The following is a 15,733-nucleotide window of genomic DNA, read 5'->3' on the forward strand; positions in this document are numbered from 1 at the left end:
GACATTTTTGCAACACTGACCTTTCAAATGTCCACATGCAGACAAAACAAGCAACAATGCAACATTCACGTCTCACATCAGTAACATCACGCCCCGGAGCAGGTTCAAGAGAATACAAACTGCTAAGCTCTGAAGGTAAAACTTAAAACAGATGTCATGCTTAACCTCTGTGCAACAAGAGAGACGTGGAAAGCATGAGATGGAGTTTACATTTCAACACGGGCGGAGGGTTAGGAACTGCGTACAACATGCGGTTAATTTTGCTGACCCGTGGGACAAACTTTCCATCTGGTGTGCAGAAGGCTGACTGAGCTGTGAGGACTGGTGTTCACCCTTATGGTGGTCTCACTGAGCAGATGGGCTACGTGCAGAGAGGTAGAGTACCCCCCCCCTCTGAATGTTTAGTAGCAGCTTCCCACGCGTGTGAGCGACTCCAAAAAAGAGGCAAGATGGCTGCTGGCTTTCAACCTTTGTCTGAGAACAGCGACTCCTTTTAGTTTGAGATTTAAATTATTTACAAAGGGACCATTACAAAAACACATCTCGTCCAGGCCGCTCGGAGAGTTTCCCATCCGAGTCCCATGAGCGTCTCTCCGCCTCGTCCTCCACCGTCAGAAGTCCCAGTCGTCCACATCCAGGTGGCTGAGGCCCGACTCCAGACTGGCCAGTCCAGAGCGGGAGTCCTGCGGCTGGGAGCCGTCGAAGCTGGTGATCGGGGTCACGGGCCGCAACAGCTCGGGCAGCGCCTCTGAGGGCCGGCGTTTGATCTGAGGGGGGAAAATTAAAAAAAACATTTGGAGGACCATCTTTAAATCTGACTTTTTTTAATGTCAACACGCAGTAAATGTACAAAAACAAAGCTGTTCTGTATTCTTAACACCACAAAGTCTCCTGTTTCAACTAGAATGATATTTTCCACACCTGTTTGAAGAATGGATGACCTATGAGAGTGGTGGCAGACGGTCTGAAAAGCAAAACGGAAAATATTTAGTATCTTGAATGTAACATTGTCCAATACAATATTTAAGCGTGAAGGAAGAGAGGGGCCCACCTCTTTTCTGGGTCCCGCTGCAGACACAGCTCGACGAAGGCGTGGAAGTGCGCGGAGAACGTCCGGTTGTAGGGGTGTCCGCCTGTCGACGAGGAGGAGGAGGGCTCTCCGTTGGAGTGGCGAACACCTCCGGCTCCCGGACCCTCGCAGATGCCGGAGTCGGCCCCGGAGCGAGACGGTTTCATCGACAGCTCCTCTGGTGGGATGGTGGTGGTGTCCAGCAGACACGGCACCGTCCCATTCAGCTTCTCCAGCAGCATCTGTGGGAGTGGAGAGGATGTGGAGTGTTAGTTCACCGACCGTTTGATTGGAGGAAAAACATCTTAAAGACCTTTACCTATCAATTTACTCGATCTATTCATCAATGTAACGTTTTTAAGGCTAAGAAAGCTTCACTACTTGTCACTACGTTTCTTGCTACAAACAGGAACTGTGATGCAGAGGAACAGGCAGGGAGCTGCTGGGTTTCTTCTGACCTGTGTAGCTGGCATGTCTTTGAAGGGCACGTGTCCATTGGCCAGTTCACAGGCTGTGATGCCGAGGCTGTAGATGTCTGACCGAAAGTCGTAGCCCTGCAGGTTCTGAGAAAAAAAAGACGGGAGAAAACGGAGATTAAGTGTTACTCCTGAACTTCGGCAGCACACACACACGGTATTACCTCGGTATTATGCAACGCTCGATTGTGGAGGAATGCGGTACCTGCTGCAGCACCTCCGGGCTGAGCCAGGGCAGCACCTTGACGCTGTACTGGGGGAAGTCGTGGACCACTCTGGCCCTCTGGCCGTGGCGGATCAGACTGAAGATGCTCCGCAGGCCGGACATGCAGACCTGTCCGTCGGCTGAGATCAACACATGGCTGGCCTTCACACTCCTACACACATCCGAAGACATTCAAGACACCGAATGTCACATTGAGCTGTATTTACAAAAAAACCTAATAATGTCTTTCAGGGGACAGTTTCAGTGTCCCATGATGGCATACATACTGCGTTACACATTCCACGTGAAACATTTAATGCATCTTGAACGTTTTCCAAATATTTTGTTTTATTTTGATACAAAAAGACATAAAAACGCAACGTAGAAAGTGGATCTTACCGGTGCACATATCCCATGTGGTGGATGTATTCAAGAGCTTTGAGCATGCCCAGCAAAATGTATGCGATGGTCAGCTCAGTCATACCATCAGCGAAATGTGAGCAGATCAGATCTCTGGCGGACCCTGAAAGACCAGCAAACACACACATAACCACGATGAGACAGCTGGCCTCTAGAACTACAGGCTGTCGTTTATGACGTACGGTTAAAGCGCCGCGACAGTTCAAAGATATTTCTTACCATAGGCCATGAAGGGGGAGATGACCCACAGCTCATTCTCAGCTATAAAGATGCTCTTGTAGGGTACGATACTGGAGTGGTGAAACAACTTTGACACATGTAGTTCGCCCTGGGAGGCAGAGAAAAGGAAATTACAAGTCAAGAGGACAGGACGATTCTGAATCTAATTAGGCATAAGCGGTTGAGCAGTAAAGGCAGGAGAGTTAATGAGAACACGGACACCGGGGTGATGTAAGTATTCCCACTGCATCGGTGAGATGAAAGAAGAGGGGATTATGTTTTAAACAGGAGAGAGGCAAAGACTACGGGGGAGCTGAGTCACGGCAGAGTGATGGAAATCGAGAGCGGACCTGCAGGTAGATAACCATGTCGTAAGTGCACGACTCCAAGTCAATCCGTCGGATGGCTACGTGCTCCCCGGTGGGTCTGTATCGAGCCAGGTTCACCGTCATCAATTCGTCCAAGCCCCGGCCTAAAACACAGACTTCATTTAACAAGCTACTCATGTCACTGTTACACAAGTTATCCTCCAGTCCTTGTTCTCTGAGTATTTATGTGCAGTGAACTAGTTTTATAAAGACAATATGTCTCGTCACAAGCAGCTGTACTTTAAACCAATGCTATTATATAGCTACAACTAATTTCTGCGAGAAAAACCCCCCGGAATGAAACCGAAGCAGCCACGTCCAGGTGTGTGTTCACATACCGATAACAGTGAGGAGCTCGTAGGAGCTGCTGTCCGGGAGGAAGCTGCCCATGGTGCCCCGACGTGGGCGGGAGGTCAGACTCTCCTGGCTGTCCTCATGGGCCTGGAGGAGGAGGAGGAGGAGGAGGAGGAGGAGAGGAAACAGAACGAGTGAAGATGGGCTCCGACACTTGACCTCACTACAGTGCAGGACTGTGTTAGGGGGCTTGTGAGTGACTACCGGAGGGTTGGTGATACAGTATGTGTGAGAACTGTTAAGTGATCCCCAAAGGAGAGGCTGAGGTGTGTTAGCGTGACCCGCCATAGCACGAGCAAAGGAAACAAAAAGGAAGACATCGGTAACACATACTGGCCCCAAAAACCATCACCGGCAAACTGTTTAGTGAATACAAGCGTCTAATGTAGGTTCTCGTCATAAAAACATTCCAACACCATCGATGCAATCAATACAAAAACAGTGTGTGTTGTTTTAATGGCGAAAGACAGTTACGATTTGTCAGTATTTGTGAAACAGTAATAGCAGATAAACTACTGCTTCTATAAAAACATTATAAACAGAATAGCAAACACAGAGAGACAAAATGTTGCGTACACATAAGCAAATGTTTTAGACGTGTGAATCACAAACACATGTAAAAAGTTAATAATCCCGGCAGTGACGACTCCTGAAGTCCATCAACTTATCGCCGTGATGTCAATGGACAGATTGCAGAAGCAAGCTGTGGAGGCAAATGAAGGCAAGCTGAATGAAGATTTGGATCTTTTCCAAATTAGAAGAGTGCACTTCCTTGAAGGTAGCTTCAAGATAGAGATCAAGTTCTGTGACAAGCACAACTCTGAAAATACCCTCGCAGGTAAAAACCAAGAGTTGTTCCATGTGTGGACAGTTCTCTCTGGACGGTGCTTTTTGCTACCACGTAAACTTTACCGGACATTAAAACCGGCATGACGGCAAAGCCAAACATGCTGTGGCAGCCATCAGCTGAGGGAACATCTGTAAATGTTGCATCTAATCACTTCACAAACTGCCGGCGTGATCAGATTCAGAAGGGGTTGCCATGCCTTGCTAAAGCTGAACACGTGGAACTCCGTTCACCTCCAGCCTGACATCGAAAGTGTAACACCATCAGTTCACCATCAACAGGCCGTCGGCACAGACGGGCAGTGTCAAAAAAACGCAAAACACACACAAAATGAGACGCTTAGTGAGGTGACAAAGAGACACCAACATCCCAAACAGTGCAAAGCAAGTTACCGGCCCACTGAGGAGGGACTATTTAGATCAGACTTGTTTATTCTTTGTCAATCCCCAACAGACGCACTGGTGAGTGAGGTGACCTTCTGAGCAACGCGTGTGCACAGCGTGTGTCATGAGCTAGACACTCATGCATAAGTAAATGTAGAAAGCCTCAGGGAGGGGGTGTGGGGGGGTGGGGTTGTGGATTCCTCGATATATAAAGCTGTGTGCGCACATACACATGCATGCACGCACATACACAAAGGGCAAATTGGGGGTGATGATGACAGGAGTACCACACTTACTTTCCTGTGAGAGAATCCCTGAGCTTGCTCTGGGGTAGAAAAACCACATGAATGACATAAAGACACATACAAACACAGAACAAGAGAAGGGTCTGGGTTTAGAGCGGCTCTTGAACTGGAAATCCCAGCATCTGGCAGTGAGAGTTTGCAGCCGGCTGCAGAATTCGACGGATGACCGAAAGCAGCAGCTTTGTCTTTTTCAGGGTGACCGCCCACAAAGTGACGTATAATTACCAATACAAAAAGGTTTTCATGACATGTTTAACCTGATACTGCAGTGCAACTGAAAAAAAAAGTATTCTCACCCCAGTAAATCGGACACTTCAATATTTTCTTGGCAAAGCAAATGATACAAATTGAAAAACAATCTAGCTATGCCCTGCAGGCTCTTTCCAGATATTATGTAAGGCCATGGGAATATAGCACAGCCCGAACAGAAATGATACACTTGAACAAACATGCAACAGCGACCAATGAAATTGAAAATGAGGCAAAGCTTGCAATGAAATAAAGCAACTCAAACCTTTCCATAATACGCAAAAGCTTCAATAATGTGCCACAAGTTATACAGATCATTGATAAACAAACCACTAATAAACAGCAACACACATGATATCAAATAACATATAAATGTAGTTTTTCACAGGACACATTTTATTTGTCTCGACCGAGACAATCATAATTATACATTTCTACTTTTATGAGGATACAAACAATTCAATCAGCTCTGCGGCAGTCTACGGGACAGATCAATGGAAATCAAAAACGGGGAGAATGTAAGACACTAAACCTTCTGAATCTGCATAGTTATGGTATTCACGGTTTCAGGAACAATGTCAGCCATTTTCTGCGTGAACATGAACAGTGTGTAGTGATGGTCTTTGGATCCACCCCACAATTTTCAGCAGAAACAACTATGATCGTCTCTTCATGGGAGTGTCGTAGATGGGGGAGATTTGTTCTGAGTGGTCTGGAGCTCGTACACTAACTACCAAACATAATGGGGCAGAACTAAGCCTGGACACGTCTTGTAATAAAAAAAAAAAAAATGTAAATACAGTGGGAACAAAATTGAGAAGCGAACGATCACGAAAAGAGTGTGTCTCACTGACAGTCTTCACCGCTAACAAGCAGCTCGCTTTGCACCACGTCGGCACATACCGTAATGACGTAACTGTTGCATGTGAACAAGTTAGTCGTGCAGAGCTGAGATAAATTCAGCGCGAGCGGGCAAGTCTGACACCGATTAAAAACAAAGAGGACGTACTGCGACTGAACAAACTCTGGATTCTGATGAAGTGAAACAGCATCACAGCTGATCACATTGTCAATGTTTCTTACATTACATGTAACTGTTGATTTTGATCCGTGTCAACTTGGACTGATAGTATGCTGCAGTTACATGATACCATGTAGGAGATATACATACACAAATGTTAACTGCTATCTCAAAGCTCTGCTCAACACTGAGCTCCATACTTTGTTGTATCAATATATTCTACCAAATTCAGACTTTATAGCTCCAAATCAAATGTGGTTAAACACATAAGTTACCACAAGAAGGATGAAGTGCAAGAAGCTTCCACTAGAGCACACTGTTGCTTTCGGTTTGTGCTCATGAAGGCCATAATGTATTGATCAGTTTTGTTGTATCTCAGTGTGCTTTGGACCTCACCTCCAAATAACTCCAAGTCCCGCAGGCTCTCCACACTCAGTTTCTCAGATACCCAACGCTGACGGACACAGAGGGTCAACAACAGACATGGAGAGAAGAGAGAAAATGCAAGCAGAATAAAGAAAACGTCCCACAGAAACATATTCAAAGCTGTTACAGGAAGATGATTCATACTGACCTCCTAAATAGTGTCAGGCTGTTTGCAATGAAAGCTGTCATAGATGTGATTGTAGTTTGATTTCCCTTATAGGGATTACGCTTCAATTGAAATATTGATTAAAAACATACAAGTAGCGTAGATTTAATCCTGGGTCTCGGACTAAACTGGCCATGAAAACCTCTGTCTAAAATATGAGATACTTGGCAAACACTCACAAGAAAAGACATGGATCCTCTTGAGTGGGTTACATATGAGAAGCTGAAAACACATCCAGGGGAAACCTTTAAAGACAAACGAGAAAGCTCTGAAGCAGAGGATGTCTCTGTTTGGTCTCCTTCTGCTGGGGACACGTGTGGTCGGTCTTTCATGCTCATTCATTTATGCAATTTCACTTTATTGTCAGAATATCTACAGAATGTGCATCCACATACACTACAAAGCAAATACTACAAGCGCACACCTGCTGTCATTCCTTCTTTCTCCATTTGTAATAAATATATTGGCACCACTGAATCAGATGAGGACTAACCTCAGGTTGAATCGTCTTTGCCAATGAGAGTCATTATAAATGATCATGATTACATTTTAGAATTCTATACTATAATAAAAACAAGATGCTGACAAATAGCACACATCTGCGTAGAACAAAACACATTGAAGGTTTTAATGATAATCAGTGAAATTACTTATGTTTTGGAACATAACCAAACATATTATTAACCTTGCACATCAAAGTCGAGCCTATCAGCCAGATGATCTCAGTGGTCAGTGTTGGCTTTAAGGGATGATTATTTTTATTCATGCAAGATGTTGCGGTTTAAATCACTCAACAGTCAATGTTTTATAATGGTGGCTGTCATGCGAACACAGAGATGCTGACTCCCAACGATAGCAAGCGACGTAACGTGAATCTGATCAGACCAGATAAAACCAAATAGCTCATTTATAGCAGATAAGTCACAAACTGCGCTCGGCTATAGAGACTGCCTTGCTAATGCAAAGGGCGCAGCATGGCTAGCAATAGTAGATTAACGTTACCGTTAGCTAAAGCACCTACCGTGACATATTTTAGCAAAAAACAAATGGTGTTATTTTAATGTATTAATAACTTACCTATTTTGTGTTCATAACAGCAACGCCTGCCTGAAGAAATACAATATTTGAGGATAATGTATTCGGGATGTTTTGGCCGCTCTCTTCACTACGCTCTGAGCGTCGCCGTCGCGCGCTAAACGACAACGGACTCTTTGCGCGCACTAATGACGTAAGCGCCTCTCAGTCTTCTGAACACATTGGAGGTTTCACTGGCACAAGAAACAGGTAAATACGCCCTGTTTGCCCCTGTTAAAAAATATATTGATACATTCAGCCAACGGATAATGTTATCGTATACTGCGCGTGGTCGTGAGACGCAGCCTAACTTCACCCAATTCACGGGGTGACGCTCCTCGCACACACCTCTATCTCTCATCTCGGCCTCATTTTGCGGCCTTGAGCTAACGCTAACGGTACGTGTAGCGATGGCCAATGTTATGTTGTTATAAAGTTAACGATGAAACAAGTAACCGCCCTGCAGCCAGCAGCTGAATGCGAACGCTGTAGCCGAATGATCCGTACCGTCGTGTTTAGCTAACGGCTAGTTAGCGTTAGGTTAACTCGGTTACGCCACTTTCTCAGTCTGATAACGTTTTCTCCTGCAGAACCCGACGTTAAGTATACCTAAATAATATACTACTGCTTGTTTGGAAAACTTGTGTGCCTCCATGGACATTAATTAAATTGTCAGTTAAAGCCTTTAACGTTATATTGCAACATTCGTCTTCTGTTTAATCTGCACAACTACGACCATTAGAAATATAGCTAGTGTTACTTACGAAGACATGATCTTCAATGTTGGTACGATGGAGGAAGTACCCGTCAATATTTATATACCACAGGTTATTCTGCTGAAAGTCAGGGCTACATTTACTTACCGGTATTTGACCTAATGACTAATAATCGGTCTAATAACTAGTGAAACTGCCATCTTTCCTGAAAATACTGTTGTCTAAATGGCAAGATGAAGTGTCCAAAGTGTGCAGATAGGTCCGGCTGAAGAGAGGTTTCCATGATTCAGTGCTGAGTCACATTTAATTTGGAGTATCTTCAGTGAAGAACAAAGGCACACAAATAAATGCCAAGTGTTTGAAACTAGATTTGTGGGTGTGTGTATTTACAGCACAGCCATGAACTGGAACAAAGGTGGTCCGGGTGTGAAGCGAGGGTTCGGATTTGGAGGATTTTCCCTCGCAGGGAAAAAAGAAGAACCGAGTGTTCCTCAGAACCCGAGCACAACATTTGGAACCCCGGGATCGAGTGGATACGGGAAGGGCCAGCAGCTCCCATCGTTCTACAAAATAGGGACAAAAAGAGCCAATTTTGATGAGGAAAATGCGTGAGTATTGCACCTCTTCCATACAAATACACTCTTCTACATATATTCAACCCCTTAAGAAATAATATGATGATGTGGTGGTATTGAATGATTAAACAACTGCAGCGTTGTCATTTTTAACAAGGTATTTTGAGGACGATGAAGAGGAGTCCAGCAGCAATGTGGACCTGCCGTACATTCCAGCGGAGAACTCGCCCACACGGCAGCAGATGCAGTCTGGTCGTGGGTCAGACAGTGAAGATGACCCACTGGACGCCTTCATGGCAGAGGTTGAGGTGAGAAGAGACTCCATCTGCTGCCGGCAGACCCAAAGTAGAAACTACTTCTGAATGCTGAATCTGCTGTTTTCTCTGAACACATTTTTTTTCCCCCTCCAGAACCAAGCAGCTAAAGACATGAGGAAACTAGAGGAAAAAGAAAAGGAGAAAAAGTCAGCCAAGTAAGACTCAAAAAAGTTTTCATTTATTTGATTTTTAGTCACTTCTGAGGTCATTATGTCGGTGCTTTAATTAAAATGTGCCTAGAATGGAAAAAAATGATCCCCCACATAAATTTATATTTTGTGAGCGAAAGTGTAAGCCCCCTAATTTGAGATAATAATGCTGTAAACTTGTATGCTCTATTCACTGTCTTAACTACCAATAGCAGTCATCTTTATGCAATAATTACATCTTACGTTTCTTTGGTTACTGGCACATCCAGCAATGTTTTTGCTGGCTTAATAGATCTTATCAGGTAAGCACCGACCTTAGTCATGAAGGGTGTGTGGGCTGTCTTGGGTGTATGAACGAGCCGCAGGGAAGTTTTTTTTTTTCTCCGCTTGTCATTTCAGGGGTATTCGTGATGACATTGAAGAAGAAGATGAACAAGTGAGTGAGCCCTCCAAAGTTCTTCATCTACTACATCGTTGCTCAGAGAGATCTCCAGACCAAACATCCCCTAAATCTACCCTCTAATGTTATATCTACCCCCCCCCCGCCCCGCCTTTCCCTCTATCTGACCACGCAGGTTGCATTTAGGATTATTATGATGGAGTTGTTTTTCTTGTGATCATTCTTGCTGTCTAGAAAGTGTGAAAAAAAGCATGTTTTAATTGTTGATTTTATATTGGCAAGTAATACGATGATGACAGATTGTAAGTACGGTCATTTTTTCCGTCTGTTGAGCTGAATGTCTCCTCAGGTTTTTGTGAGTACCTGGACGCTGTGGTGAGCAGCACACCGGCTCAGGTTTTCACGTGAAATGCTGTGACTCTCTGCAGGAAGCCTACTTCCGCTACATGGCAGAGAATCCCACTGCCGGGCTGAGCCTAGAGGAGGAGGATGAAAACATTGACTATGACAGTGACGGGAACCCAATCGCCCCCACCACCAAGAAAATCATTCTGCCGCTTCCCCCCATTGACCACTCTGAGGTACGGTTGACCCGACTGTTTGAGTATTGGATTCATATTTTATGTCTTTTAACGTGTGTCATTTGAGTGATTTTTGTTGCATTTCTTTGGTCTTATGGTCAATAGATTGATTACCCACCCTTTGAGAAAAACTTCTTCAATGAGCATGAAGAGCTCATCAACCTGACTGGAACTCAAGTGTTGGAGTTAAGGCACAAATTGAACTTGCGGGTAAGTCGGGGATTCATGCAAACAAGTACATAAATGTTGTACGATAAACACGTCATTGTAGTTGTTACTATCATTCAATCATTTTGTTTGGCCCCAATCCAATTTATAGCAATATGTCTCGCAGTGGTGACTGGAACAAATCTTTGGAGACATGGCTCTTCATCACGTTTTTCTTTTTTTTTCTTTTCTTTCTCAGGTGTCTGGTGCAGCTCCTCCAAAACCTTGTACTAGCTTTGCCCACTTCAACTTTGATGAGCAGTTAATGCACCAAATCCGCAAGTCCGAGTTCACTCAGCCCACACCGATTCAGTGCCAGGTATAGTGACGCTTTCAAAATTGTTCCGTGTTCAATGTTTTCGCGATGATTTCATGAAGAATCGTTGTTGTTTGTCCTCCTCGATCTGGGTTTTAGGGTGTGCCCATAGCTCTGTCTGGACGTGACATGATTGGTATTGCAAAAACTGGCAGTGGCAAAACTGCAGCTTTTATCTGGCCCATGCTGGTTCACATCATGGACCAAAAGGAACTGGAGCCAGGAGAGGGGCCCATCGCCATCATCGTGTGTCCCACCAGAGAGCTTTGTCAGCAGGTAGGAAATGGGAAGGAACTGAGTCAGACTTTGTGAATGTATAGAGGATGTTTGCTTTAGTATTAACTGAGAAAGACATCGTTAAACGAGCTGGTTCACTAATATCTGTCACTTTACCAGATCCACGCGGAATGTAAGCGTTTTGGGAAAGCCTACTCTTTGCGTTCTGTGGCAGTTTACGGAGGAGGCAGCATGTGGGAGCAGGCCAAAGCTCTGCAGGAGGGAGCCGAGATTGTGGTCTGCACTCCGGTAAGAGACAAGACTTCGACCTGCGTCTTGAGAAGAAAATTCACGCTCCGCTGCTGCAACCAATGGGAGATTTACTGTTTTTTGTGTTTGCACAGGGTCGTCTGATTGACCACGTGAAGAAGAAGGCCACGACCCTGCAGAGAGTGTCATACCTGGTGTTTGATGAGGCAGATCGCATGTTTGATATGGGTTTTGGTGAGTTGGCATTATCAGTGTTGCATCAACGATGTTTGAACCCTGTTTTGGCCACTACAGCTTATTTCTGTCTTTACCTTTTCAGAATATCAGGTTAGATCTGTTGCTAGCCATGTCCGCCCAGACAGACAGAGTAAGTGGCTGCCTTAAATATAAAGACAATGCCTCTTTGTCATGGATAGCAGGGCTTCAGAGCATTTCAAAATAACAATTCTTAATCTTTTCCTTCACAGCCCTTCTGTTTAGCGCTACTTTCCGGAAGAAGATAGAGAGGCTTGCCAGAGACATCTTGGTCGATCCTATCCGCGTGGTGCAGGGAGACATCGGAGAGGTGTGCAGCGTCATACATTGTCTGCAAGAGATGTGGCTACACAAAGAGATACATTTGCTAATATAATCCTTTTTCAGTGTGCCTCAAAGACCCAAATCACAAATACAAAACTTGTATTTTAAACTAAAGTGTGACGTAAAATAATTAGTTGATAGTAAGATAGTTGTGTCCTGGTAAACCTGAGCTATCGTGGTAGTAAAAGTGAAACGTTCATTCAAATGTAATAAAATAATATACCGCCCTGTTTGAATGACCGTACTTCTCTGACCAGGCCAATGAGGATGTCACCCAGATGGTGGAGATGCTGCGCAGCGCCACAGATAAATGGGACTGGCTGACCCGGCGGGTGGTGGAGTTCACCTCCAGCGGCTCGGTCCTCATCTTTGTCACTAAGAAGGCAAACTGTGAGGAACTGGCTACTAACCTGACCCAGGAGGGTTACAGCCTGGGCCTCCTGCACGGAGACATGGACCAGAGTGAGAGGAACAAGGTCATCAGCGACTTCAAGAAGAAGAATTTGCCTGTTCTGGTCGCCACTGATGTAGCTGGTGAGTTCAAGAGGAGCTGGTGATGGAGATGGGAGGATGTTTTTTTTTGTACATCAAGAGATGAGTTTAAAAAAAACCCCATAGTATCTTAGTTTTATCAACATTATTTAACATTTTCCTGCTTCCTGTTTGCTTTCCTCCCAAGCTCGCGGTCTGGACATCCCATCCATTCGCACAGTGGTGAACTACGACGTGGCGCGAGACATCGACACGCACACACACAGGATTGGTCGAACTGGTCGTGCTGGAGAGAAGGGTGTGGCTTACACTCTCCTCACCAACAAAGACACCACATTCGCTGGTGACCTCGTGAGAAATCTCGAGGGAGCCAATCAGTCCGTTTCCAAAGAACTGATGGATTTAGCCATGCAGGTGAGATAGATCAGTCAAAGAATCAACAACAGCAAAAAAAAAGCTGTGGAGTGTTAGTTTTTTTGGATTTAATGTTTTTAACTGTATGCTGCTCACATTTTTTCCCAGAATCCCTGGTTCAGGAAATCCAGATTCAAGGGTGGAAAAGGAAAGAAGATGAATATTGGCGGAGGAGGTCTTGGTTACAGAGAGAGACCCGGCCTGGGGGCTGAAAGTTCTGTGAGTTAATATTTGCCTCACCCTAAATCTGCTTTTTTTTCCCCCATATTGTGGGTACAATCATACCAATTATTAGTAAATGAACACATGGAGATTCATGGTGATATTTTGGTGAAAAGAGATATATGTGAGTAACTCTCGGGTGTTTCTGCAGGAACGCAGCGGCAACTTTTTGTCTTCCACTAGTAGCTTTGAAGGCTACAGCAAAGCAACCAGCGGGGCGATGGGAGATCGCATGTCTGCTATGAAATCAGCCTTCCAGGTAGAACTCTCCATCGTCTCTAGTTCTGTCGTAATTATGATGTCTTTATTACATCTTTAACTTTATTTCACAGTTATTGATATGAATGTCTTTTTCATTCATGATACTAACATACTATCGTAGTATTACTTGTGTTATGGGTGAGAGAGCAAACATTCTTAAGACATCTTTAAATCAGCATGCTGTCACCACCCTGCAAATATATTTTGGTCATTTTGTGAGGCAGTGAAATGCATAATTAGATTTTTTTTGGAATTCAGGGTTCCTTGTTTTGTCCAGACAGCTAATCTCTTCCTCTCAATGTCTCCTTCTCTCCTAGGCTCAGTATAAGAGCCACTTTGTGGCTGCGTCCAGCGGCCCCCCGAAGCTCAGCACTAAGTCTAACAGCTCGTCATGCTGGACTAGTGCCGGCAGCCTGAGCTCTGTGCCGACCGAGTCCCCCGATGGTGCCGAGCGGGCCCAGAGCGCCGCCTTGTCCATGACCATGTCCGGCTTCACCAGCGCTGGCACCCTGAGCTCTGTGCCCGCCACTCAAACCAGTTCACAGCCCAGCTGCCCTCCGCCCGCACCTCCCCCACAGAGAGACATCCCTCGGGACAGACACGGGGAGGACCGGGGGCGCCACGACAGTTACCGCCACAGCGACAGGAGCGAGCGGCAAAGCGGGGAGGATCGATTCGGGGACCGGGATCGAGACGGAGACCGGGAACGCCACGGAGACAGAGATCGCGACCGCCACTGGGACCGGGACCGCTACAGCAGCAGCCGCCACGGAGATAGTCGTAATGGAGACGGAAGCAGGAGGGAAAGAGAGGATCGGAGGAGTGAGAGGGACGGGGGAGACAGGGGGAGTGGAGAAGGGAGGGACAGAGAGGATCGGAGGAGTGAGAGGGAGGGGGGAGACAGGGCCAGTGTGGAGGGGAGGGATAGAGAGGATCGGAGGAGTGAGAGGGAGGGGGGAGACAGGGCGAGTGTGGAGGGGAGGGATAGAGAGGATCGGAGGAGTGAGAGGGAGGGGGGAGACAGGGCGAGTGTGGAGGGGAGGGATAGAGAGGATCGGAGGAGTGAGAGGGAGTGGGGAGACAGGGCGAGTGGAGAGGGGAGGGACAGAGAGGATCGTAGGAGTGAGAGGGAGGGGGGAGACAGGGGGAGTGTGGAGGGGAGGGACAGAGGAGAGGATCGGAGGAGTGAGAGGGAGGGGGGAGACAGGGGGAGTGTGGAGGGGAGGGACAGAGGAGAGGATCGGAGGAGTGAGAGGGAGGGGGGAGACAGGGGGAGTGTGGAGGGGAGGGACAGAGGAGAGGATCGGAGGAGTGAGAGGGACGGGGGAGACAGGGGGAGTGTGGAGGGGAGGGACAGAGGAGAGGATCGGAGGAGTGAGAGAGACGGAGGAGACAGGGGGAGTGGAGAAGTGAGGGACAGAGATGATGATGATAGCTTTGCGGTCCCTGAGCCACCAAAGCGTAGAAAGAGTAGGTGGGACAACTAAAAAAAACAAACATGAATAAACACACCAATAGAATAATATGTGCGACTAACTGCTCCATGATGAGCGTGTCTGTTGTGTAGGCAGATAGCAGAGCATATCAGAGGCTGGCACAGGACCATAAGGGGGGTTTGTGGACTTGGAATAAAAGTGTACAGTGAGGTTGGTTAGGACCTCATGAAGAGTGTGTCAGACAGATCAACACGAGCAGCTCAGAGACGGTCACTGTACATTCATCATCAAGACTGTTGTAAGTCAGCAGGATCAAACAATAGAGCTGTAATGAATCCTGCTGCCAGTAAACAATTCAAAAATAGGATCATGTTGGTTATTGTCTTGTTTGAGCTCCTAAAATGCTTTCGTGCTTGTAAACCTGAGGCTTTATTTTTGTTCCTGATCCTTTGCAAAGAGTGTTTGTGTGTTTTGCATTTTGTCGATGTACAAAATTAACTCTTAAAACTGTTTCATTTACAAAAGCGCTCTGTGAGGATTCACAGTCTCGCACACACACGTATGTTAAAACTATGTAGCTCTTTCTGTGTCTTGTATTCAAGTTCTAGTGGAGTGTCTTTCTTTGGCATTTAGTTTGTCTATGCTTTTGAAATGTTTTTCAAGAAAGAAATTTGTTTGTATGAGGAATTTGAAGTGTTCATTCACACATGGAAATTAGGTTTTGATTAAAAAGATTCCTTTGGCGTCAACTTTTGTATCTTCTTTTCTATGACTGTCACAATATGCCGCTCCTCTGTTTTCCCACTGAAAACATCTGCACTGTTTAAATTGGTTATTTTATGCAGTTGAGTTGTATTTCCTCACTGTGGCCACTGGGGGGCAGAATTTAATTGCCTGAACAAACCGTTACCTCCCTCTGTTGTTTCAGTCTGATGACAAAGGGAATGTTAATAATAATGATAATGTGGAATTGCAGCCTCCGACAGTGAAATTCTACAAA

At 45.7% G+C, this 15,733-nt stretch overlaps 2 protein-coding genes across 5 annotated transcripts; one reads left to right on the forward strand and one right to left on the reverse strand.

Annotated features, from left to right (window-relative positions):
- Positions 1-11: 11 nt before the first annotated feature.
- strada (STE20 related adaptor alpha) lies at positions 12-7,699 on the reverse strand. 4 transcript variants are annotated; one of them, XM_079281095.1, is made up of 13 exons: positions 7,586-7,699; positions 6,688-6,753; positions 6,313-6,370; positions 4,638-4,666; positions 3,096-3,198; positions 2,740-2,861; positions 2,390-2,498; positions 2,150-2,273; positions 1,751-1,922; positions 1,528-1,632; positions 1,052-1,311; positions 922-964; positions 12-767 (listed from the first exon to the last, which is right to left on the reverse strand). In XM_079281095.1, exons 2-13 carry the CDS (start codon positions 6,697-6,699, stop codon positions 612-614), a joined length of 1,293 nt encoding a protein of 430 aa, XP_079137221.1. In that variant the 5' UTR covers positions 6,700-6,753; positions 7,586-7,699; the 3' UTR covers positions 12-611. The 4 variants fall into 4 exon arrangements, with proteins under 4 accessions (XP_079137221.1, XP_079137223.1, XP_079137222.1 ...); XM_079281097.1 differs by lacking the exons at positions 4,638-4,666; positions 6,688-6,753 and having other exon boundaries at positions 7,586-7,668; XM_079281096.1 differs by lacking the exons at positions 4,638-4,666; positions 7,586-7,699 and having other exon boundaries at positions 6,688-6,751.
- Positions 7,700-7,736: 37 nt separating this feature from the next.
- ddx42 (DEAD (Asp-Glu-Ala-Asp) box helicase 42) lies at positions 7,737-15,476 on the forward strand. Its single transcript, XM_079281102.1, has 19 exons — positions 7,737-7,792; positions 8,691-8,906; positions 9,031-9,181; positions 9,284-9,345; positions 9,739-9,775; positions 10,168-10,320; positions 10,426-10,530; positions 10,727-10,846; positions 10,943-11,119; positions 11,240-11,368; positions 11,464-11,563; positions 11,649-11,696; positions 11,797-11,894; positions 12,166-12,442; positions 12,588-12,814; positions 12,923-13,033; positions 13,188-13,295; positions 13,615-14,179; positions 14,597-15,476. The coding sequence occupies exons 2-19, from the start codon at positions 8,698-8,700 to the stop codon at positions 14,782-14,784; spliced, it is 2,865 nt and encodes a 954-aa protein (XP_079137228.1). The 5' UTR covers positions 7,737-7,792; positions 8,691-8,697; the 3' UTR covers positions 14,785-15,476.
- Positions 15,477-15,733: the final 257 nt, after the last annotated feature.

The sequence above is a fragment of the Melanostigma gelatinosum genome, assembly GCF_949748355.1.
Source record: "Melanostigma gelatinosum genome assembly, chromosome: 13".
Taxonomy (NCBI): Eukaryota; Metazoa; Chordata; class Actinopteri; order Perciformes; family Zoarcidae; genus Melanostigma; species Melanostigma gelatinosum.